General features: G+C 31.0%; 1 protein-coding gene across 1 annotated transcript in view; it reads right to left on the bottom strand.

Annotated features, from left to right (window-relative positions):
- The window catches only part of LOC137644864 (importin subunit alpha-7-like), a 100,041-nt gene that overhangs the window by 43,269 nt on the left and 46,772 nt on the right, over positions 1-10,000 (bottom strand). Inside the window, exons 5-7 of the mRNA XM_068377753.1 lie at positions 6,845-6,880; positions 6,623-6,685; positions 2,493-2,674 (exon numbers count right to left, since the gene is read on the bottom strand). Of these exons, the coding sequence (XP_068233854.1) occupies positions 2,493-2,674; positions 6,623-6,685; positions 6,845-6,880 (281 nt within the window). The remainder of the gene's footprint in view (positions 1-2,492; positions 2,675-6,622; positions 6,686-6,844; positions 6,881-10,000) is intronic.

The following is a 10,000-nucleotide window of genomic DNA, read 5'->3' as shown; positions in this document are numbered from 1 at the left end:
ATCTCTCCAAGTCAGGTCTGCCCAGGCGACACCGGGTTTGTTGCTGGATGTACCATGACCTTTCATTGTCTTGGATTAGAGTTCTCTTTGCTTGGGGGTACACTCGGATATGCTGTTCTATCTTAATTCTCTTCCTTTTGTTTTAAAGCTTTTATAGTTAGTATGTGAAGGAACTAACTTAATGTTGTTACTGTTCTTGAAATATTTTATTTTGATTAATTATTCTTCTCCTGTAGTTTATTTATTTCCTTGTCTCCTTTCCTCACTGGGGTATTTATCCCTGTTGGAGCCCTTGGGCTTATAACATCTTGCTTTTCCAACAAGGGTTAAAATAATAATAATAATAATAATAATAATAATAATAATAATGGCATTAGCCACTATCTGTACTTTATCTACGTCTTACATACTCTCTCCGGCGATAGATACACATGCACACTTCTCTATGATAACCTACAATTCCATTTTTATTCGTTTTACTGCTGATTACAGAATACGCTTTTCAAAAGTTTACTTTATTTTCCAGTAAACAGTGGAAAAATCTTTATATCCATTGTGAAGTGATTATTGTATAATTTAAAAAAAAAATCTGTATTGTTATATTTTATTATAGAAAAAAAAAACAATGTCATTCTTTGTGTAAATGAACATACGATGAACGCCCCCCCCAAAAAAAAAAAAAAAAAAAAAAAAAACATATATCTTCTGATGACAAAAGAAACATATTTTTGAGAGAGAGAGAGAGAGAGAGAGAGAGAGAGAGAGAGAGAGAGAGAGAGAGAGAGAGAGAGAGAGAGTGACATGAATTTAGTTCAATAGACAAATATGTTCGTTTGTTCTTTTGTTGCGTCACCTTACGTGTGACACCATGAACTGGATAATTCGGGTTTCTGGCATTTCAGGAACTTGGAAATAGGAAAAAGCAGTTCACTCTTACGTGTCAAATACTGCGTAGAATATCAATCCATGAAATATTTACAGTGGGGTAATTTCTACTCGCGAAAACAATGGACAATACCTATATGAAACATTTACATATGAAAAAATACAAGTATTTTCCACCATTATGATGAGCATCTTTAAGTGAAAATTTCGTTCTGATGTTTTTTTTTTAAACTTTGCACCTCTCTCTCTCTCTCTCTCTCTCTCTCTCTCTCTCTCTCTCTCTCTCTCTCTCTCTCTCTCTCTCTCTCTCTCTCTAAATCAATATGCATATGAAAGATAAGCAAAATTTTTTACCATAGACAAGAGAGACCATTCACGATTAAAAAACTCATTGAATTCTTTTAAACTTGATCTCTCTCTCTCTCTCTCTCTCTCTCTCTCTCTCTCTCGAAATCAAAATGCATATGAAAGATAAGCAAAATATTTTACAATAGACAAGATAGACTATTTACGATTAAAACTCTGATTGAATTCTTATAAACTTAACACCCACCCCCCTCTCTCTCTCTCTCTCTCTCTCTCTCTCTCTCGATCGATCGAACAGAAACAATAATAAAAATGTAAGAAATTGGTATTGGTTATTTTACTTATGTGCTCAAATGAATACACTCGACAACCATTGCAATTAAATACAATTTCAGTTTATCACATATTATTTCATGAAATCATAATCACACGGACTGCAAGTTGTGATATACATCTATGGAGAATGAAGGTTATAAAAGCTTTGAACATGCTATTAGCAGTAATGTTTGTTGGCATAAACTCCATAGACAAAAGTACTAGTTTTTACTTATTCATTTTCAATCTGTGTTCGTACTCTTCATACATCCGTACTATATCCGCAGTTTCCGTATTGCCTGCGTACTCTCTTTGGGGTAAAGTAGAAAAAATAAAATTCCATTATTATTCTGTACCGCTACGACCGTACTCGCTACGCTGTCATCTATGTCATCCGTGCGTAGTAGGTGTGATTGGTGTATACTGGCCATGAATAATTGCCCTAGTTTAAATCTTACGTGCGCGCACGCACACACATATGTATGTATGTATGTATATATGTATGTATGTATATATTATATTTATATATATATATATATATATATATATATATATATATATATATTTATATATATACATACATATATATATACATATATATATATATATATATATATATATATATATATATATATATATATATATATATATCCTGTGAATCACAATCAAAAGAAAAATGTCACGAAAATTTTGAGCTCTTATTGTCATTCAAAGCATTAAGAAAACTTGCAGCTTTCAAATCACAATGATAAAACTATATAGATAACAACACCAAATGATACAGGTAAATTATTGAACTAAATTTAATCTATAGATAAATGATGTTATGGTAGTAAGACTGCGTACAAATTATCATTATTATGCATATCAAGAATTTGAATTGATCTCCCCAATATTTTTCTTTAATCCTATGCTATTCATCACCATGGTATTATTGAGAAAGTAATTGAAATAGGCATAACAAACATGAGAAAAAGGGTTCTTACTTATTCAACATTAAACTGTCGACAGCCGGTTGGACGACTCCAGCTTCCATTAATTCTGTCAGATCGGGAGTATCACTGGCACTCAGTTTTTTTCTGGCTTTTATAGTCGCCTTCAGTCTTACGTCGATGTCTTCGTTGCCCATCAGCTTCACTATTTCTGCAGAATTAGTTTCAGGTAACTCCTGTCACAAAAAGATAAATAAAGGAAAAGAAAGGAGAAATTAATGGTTAGAAATTTCAAAGATTAAGAAAAAAATTCTTCAATGCATTCCTGAGTCGATGTAATGAGTACTTTGGAGGTATGTTAGATATGAAGGCGAGATCAGAGAAACAACATCAGTGGCTGACTAAGGATATTTGTAAAAGCTACTGTTGACGATATAAGAATATCGATTAATATGTTGTATATAGGAAGACACGCCAGACATTCATGTGGTTACAACCTTGATTTAACATTAAGGTAGTGATGGTATGATTTGGTGTCTTACTGGGGCTTGTAAGACTTATTCGGCAGAGGAAAAGGTCTCAAAAATTGTTCTGTTGTCTAAATGTATAAGGGATAAAAGCAACTGAGAATTACTTGGGTAAAACACTACTTGGTGTACCTTGTATGTAGGATTTTGTTTGAAAAAAAAGTAAGGTATTTGGCATAGGGATTATAAAAGAAAACAATGTGGATTTAGGCAAAGAAGAGGTTGCGTGCATATATGTGTATATGAGAGGTTTGAAACTAATAAAAAAAAACAGGAAAGTATGTGGCATACATTGGCCTCAAGAATAAATAACAAAGAGAATGTATGGTAAAGATGGATCGGTTGTGAGAGCAATTATACTTTTCATGATGTAAATGAAACATGTATTAGAGTATATAAGCAGTTACGTGGCTAGTCTGGCACGGAAATAGGTCTGAGAAAAGATTATGTTGTCAACATACCTGTTCAGCAACTACAGTATATGGATTGGGTGATGTGAAAATTAAGAGAAAGGATAATGCAAAGAAATTAGTTGAGAATGGGTATGCAGAATGGTTGACATTTCAGATGATTTTGGGACTATGAAAATAAACTGGATTAGATAATAAGAGAATTTGAAAGTAACTGTAAGCAGAGAAAGCTAAGATTAAATATGTAAGGTAATGAGAGTATATGGAACTGGAGAAGATGGAGAAATCAACGTGAACATGGATTAAGGAATAATAGAAATGGTTGATTTATATAAGTACCTTGAAGAAAATATTATGGTTGATGACAATCTGAGAGAAAGGACGAGTCAAAGAAAAGCAAGAAAAGTAGCAGGATTTGTGAAAAAAAGATTCGTCAGTGGTAGGCATGTATGATGGGACTGCTGTGTCAATCCTCCTTTGTGGATGTGAAGCATGAATATCGAGTAAAGAAAAAAAGCTGCATCTGTTGATATGAACTTCTGTAGTATAATGTCTGGTGTACGAAAAATATTGATATAGTGAGAAATACACAGAAATGGTGTTAAAAAGGGAGATATGCAGAAGTGGTATCAAGATATAAACAGAAGTGGCATTTAAAGAGGAGATAAGTAGAAGTGGTATTAAAAGAAAGATACAGGGGATATAAACAGAAGTGGCATTTAAAGAGGAGATAAGTAGAAGTGGTATTAAAAGAAAGATACAGGGAGATATTCAGAAGTGGCATTAAAAGGAGAGATATATAGAATTGGTATTTAAAGGGGGAATAAGCAGAAGTTTTCAAAATGTTAGAAAAATAAAAAGGATATATCAGGGCATTTTGAAGTGGTTCGGTCATATGGAAAGAATGGACCACAATACATACATACATACACACACACACACACACACACATATATATATATATATATATATATATATATATATATATATATATATATATATTTCTGAGATTAAACTTATTGGGCGGTAATTATCACCTAATAGGTTTACTGTCAGTAATATATAAAATATTTACAAACCTCATATTAGGCCAAACTGATAGACAGGTAGACTTTAATCCACCAAGAGAGCAAGAAAGAGTTAAAAGTGTATATTCGACTACAGGCCATATCCATGTAACTAACTAGCTAAGGGAAAAATCAACAGAGTATGAAAAACCACTATGTATGACATTTAAAGACTATGAGAAAGCTTTTGATTTTGTCAAAACTTCAGCGGTAATGAAATCCCTTCAAAAGCAAGAAATAGAGGAATCTTATGCTATAACAATTGAAGATGTTCATACAGGAAGTACACCAATCCTAAAACTACATAAAGATAGTGAGAAAATACCGATTGAGAAAGAAGTTACATATGGAGACCCAATCTCTTCTAAATTATTCACTGTGTGCACAGAAGTTTTTAAGAATTTAGATTGGGAAAATAAAAGCATTAGCATTAATGGACAATACCCTAACAACTTTAGATTTGCAGATGACATTATTCTATTTAGTAAATCATGGGAGGAACGGCAAAATAAAATTATGAAAAATAAAATGCCACTCTCTCTCTCTCTCTCTCTCTCTCTCTCTCTCTCTCTCTCTCTCTCTCTCTCTCTCTCTCTAAAACGAGGAGTATCTAATCAGAAGGCCTTACCAATATCAACTTATGAATTAGAAAGTTGGTACCTTACTAAAGCATCATAGCATGAATTAGTTATTACTTAACGAGCTATGGATAGAATAATGTTGGAATTAACACACACAAAAAAAAAAAAAAAAAAAAAAAAAAAAAAAAAAAAAAAAAAAAAAAAAAAAAGCAAGATGGATACAAGAGAAAATCGAAGTAGAGGATATTCTAAGAACATATAAGAAAAAGAAATGGACATGAGAAGGACATATATGAGAATTACAGATAATAGATGGACGTTAAGAATAACGGAATGGGTTCTTAGAGGTTAGAAACGAAGCAGGGAGAAGGGGAAGGAAGAGAAGACGATTGATAGAAGAGATAAGAGAATGTGGGTAAAAACTAGCATAGACAGACCATAAACAGACGGGAGAGGAAGAACATGTCTGAGGACTTTGTCCTGTAGTGGACTAGCAACAGATGATGATGATTATATATATATATATATATATATATATATATATATATATACATATATATATATATATATACATATATATATATGTGTGTGTATGTATGTTTATATACTGTGTGTATGTATATATATATATATATATATATATATATATATATATATATATATATATATATATATATATCAACCGCAATGGCATTTAATATCGAATTCTACCTATAGGAAATGTATATCCACTGGAAATTCAATAATAATAAATGTTTCTGTCTGGGCAAAGATTCGAACCTATGCCTCTTAGCCGAAACCATGGACTCTACCAATGGAGCTATCAAGAGAGATATACTGTACGTTTATTGCCAGTCTACAAGCGATTGGTTTATTTCAAGTCTAAGAACAGATTCCTGAATTCGATAGTACTATGTACGGTAAACTTGTAATAAACATGTATCTCTTGATAGCTCGATTGATTGAGTACCTGCAGGCATGGTTTCGGCTAAGAGTAATAGGTTCGAATCTTTGCCCAGCCAGAATCATTTATCATATATATATATATATATATATATATATATATATATATATATATATATATATATATATAATTTATATATATATATATATATATATATATATATATATATATGTATATATATACATATATATATATATATATATATATATATATATATATATATATATATATATAAATATATATATATATATATATATATATATATATATATATATATATATATATATTAGAAATAAATTTTCTTGAAGCAATTAGGAAAAACTTTCCCTTTTCTATGGATGGTTACTCAGCCTTTATAGTTCAAACTTCCATAACTAAATGTAACCTAGTTGAATGTATATTTTTTTTTCCATATTTCATGACCTGGAAGCTCTGCATCTTCAAATTATTTAGTATTTTTTTCAATGAAATATGTGCGTTGCGTCACAAGTACTTTAAATTACATAATTTTTCGAAATATCCTTCTAATAAGTTTAATTACCAACTCTTGGACGCTTTAGAATTATGACCTAGCAGACATCAAGTGGTACACAACTGTATAAAGTTTCAATTAGCCTGAACAATGGCACACTTACTTCTTCCTCATCTGAATCCCCTTCGGTTGTACCATGTGGGTCCAACTTCGCCGACTTCGCACTCTGTGGACGACCATGAATACTGTATATTAAATTCTCATGACTTAAATATTAGATTGTATCAATAGATTATATATGCACAATACAATATAGGGATTTTTTTTTTTTTTTTTTGTATGACTGTTTGTTTTTAAATTTTGACATTGACAGGAAACCACTTACTTCCGGTCGTCCCTCCGCTGTAAAAGAGCAGTGGACCTGGAGAAATAATCAAATATTTAAACAGGTATTTAATTTAATGATTAAAACTGGTAAAATATGCATAACGAGACGAAAAGAAAAAAATATTTATTACGTGAGTAAGGTAGATAAGAGAGTGGTTATTGTAACTATATATATATATATATATATATATATATATATATATATATATATATATATATATATATATATATATATATATATATATAAGTGTTTAGAAAAGCAATTGGTAAGTTTTAAAACATACTATTTTTACTAAAGACATCACAAAATTCTTATTTTAATATTTTTGCAAATGTTTTCATACAACTGCATCATGAAAAGAAGCGGTATAAAATGTATGATGTTTATTAAAGGCTATTTATCAATCAAATATATTTAAGAACATAGTTATCTGTCTTTTTCCTTCAATAGCAAAATATATTCATAGAAAGATATTTTCCAATAATGTAGTATTTTACACTGAAATTGCTATAATACTGTCCATTATACAATGATGGATTATAAGATGGAAATATCTATCTATTCTTTAAATGAAAATAAGTTTTATTTCCAAACCTATTCTAGGCCAACATACTTTTCATAAACAAAGTATCCTGATCACAATCAACTTTATGCAAAAAAATTGTTTCTCAACTCAGTGTAGACCTACTTTAGAATGAAATCATACTATTTAGTCGAAATTCAAATAGATTAAAACATTAAAATTGGAATATAATTTGGTACTGCAGGGTTGCCTTACATTTTTTTTTAGCATTGATTGACTGATTGATTGAGAGTTTTCTGGCATTAGCATTGATAGAGAGTATTGCTAGTAGTATAAGTATGATATAGACTAAACCTTTAAGGATGCAAGAATATTTGTAGCATTGGTAATAAGGATGTTGGAATCTTTTACTACAGTCGAACACTAAAAACTTTTCGATTTCCGCATGGAACCTGTTAGAAAATGTAATATCATGCTATACCTTAATTGCTCTATACTTCTGATCGTAATTGCTATAGGTGTGTGTTACTTTTCCTATTCTAATTACTATTTGAATAAATTTAAGAATTTTTCAACTTTTGGAGTCTTACCCGTACTGAATCAAAGGCAATTCGTCTACCCACATCCCAAATCTTGCCTGTAATCAAGCTAATCTGTCCGCTGTTGGGCGTTCTTGCTGCCCCTTTCTGCAGGTATTTTACTATCTCCGATTTCTTTAAGTTTGAGTTTTTCTTTCTCTCAAGGTGGCTACTTACCATCCAATAGGGATAAATCACGGATAAATTTCCTGTGCGGAATTCAACAATTCTAAGATTACAATTCCAGTTACCGATTTTCTCCCTCAACACGCAAGTTTAGGAATTATCTCTCTAATTAAGTTTTTTATATTTTGCCCTAACCTTGCACTTTCCACTATTTGGCTTCATCTTGTCTATTGGCTATTCATTTCTTAATTTTTTTCGGGTCAATAGATTATGACATCAAGTTGACCGTTCCTAAAGCCATCCTATTGCTGAATGCAGCACAGGTAGCCTAAAAATGTCCGATTAAACGTAAATCAATTTCACATAAACACTTACACACACACACAATATATATATATATATATATATATATATATATATATATATATATATATATATATATATATATATATGTGTGTGTGTGTGTGTGTGTGCGTGTGTATATATATATATATATATATATATATATATATATATATATATATATTTATACATATATACATATGTATATATATATATGTGTGTGTGTATATAAAATAAAAATGTGAGCAAGCAAGATATGGTATTTCAACCATAGGCACGTGAATGACTCATGGCAACAGAAACACTGTACATTAGTTAATGTCCTTCGATGCAAGTCCAGGTTAATGCTACAGTATATCCAAGGTGATGAGCGACAAACAGATCAAGATAAACAGGAGCCCTACATTCCGAAGCACTTTGGTCTTGCGTGTTGGGTTATAAGCTGGGCATTGTTTTCCTCGTGTCCCCCACACCATTTTTTTTTCTTTTTTCTTTTTTATTTTAATTTTTTTTTTGTTTATTGTCAGATGTAGCAGCTTTGACTAAAATACGTCTTTTAGTTTATGCTTAATAACTGCGCAAATAACTTTGAGTGTCTTCTCAAAATTTCAGGGTAATACTTTTTATTATTTCGTATTATAATCAAAATATCTTAATATTGAGAGTATAGGAAAAGGGTGAAAAAAAGGAGGCTGTGAATAAAAAAAATATGGTGAATAATTTGCCAAAATTAACATTAATGAAGGCGCGAAACAATGAAAAGATGAAATCAATACATTATGTTTTTTTTTTTTTTATCGTGAAAAAGAGACTTCTGTAACCTGCTTAATCAGCAGGTTACAGAAGTCTCTCAATAAATAATTCATCAACAGTGCTGATAAATTATTTATTGAGTGTAACGAGACAAAGGCATACAAGGCAAGCATTATCTATACTCCTTCATGAATTATAAATTGCCCGACTGATAAGACGGTAGCGAAAAGAGAGACTATTTAATGTAAAAAAAAAAAAAAAAAAAAAAAAAAAAAAAAAAAAAAAAAAAAAAAAAAAAAGTTCAGAAGGCATTTCGGGATGATTCGCTATCATCGATGACGTAATTTGAAGAGAAGTTGGAATCAATATTCGCCTGTTATGCAGACAGTGTGAATGAATCTAAATTACTAGCCACACGTGACATTGATTTTATCCAGGCGAGTTATGTTAAAAAAGAAAACACTTCTTGCACTGTAAACGAATTACACCCTTCCCCATCCCCACGCAGACAAAGGATACCTTGTGAAATATAAAATTGGTATCCAAAGTGTGACGCTCAAGATAATAACAGATGCAAAGGAATTACTGAATTCAATACCAATGTCTCAATCGATGAGTTTTGTAATGTATAGATTTTGTTGGCTACATTGTACCCTCTTGGGTTAAGCCTTTTTTTGTCCTTCCTTCTCTCCTTATTCTTGGTTTCTTCGGATTGGGTCAGATATGTACAGCTGGTTGTCATTCTAGTGACCTTTGCATTAGAAGCACAACAGGTTGCAGACGAAAATGTCCACGACTAATTGCTATTATCTTGGGACTTTTAAAAGTAAA

Source organism: Palaemon carinicauda, chromosome 8 (genome assembly GCF_036898095.1).
Source record: "Palaemon carinicauda isolate YSFRI2023 chromosome 8, ASM3689809v2, whole genome shotgun sequence".
NCBI lineage: Eukaryota > Metazoa > Arthropoda > Malacostraca > Decapoda > Palaemonidae > Palaemon > Palaemon carinicauda.
The sequence above is the reverse complement of the archived record's forward strand: the minus strand, read 5'-3'. Positions and strand labels throughout refer to the sequence as shown.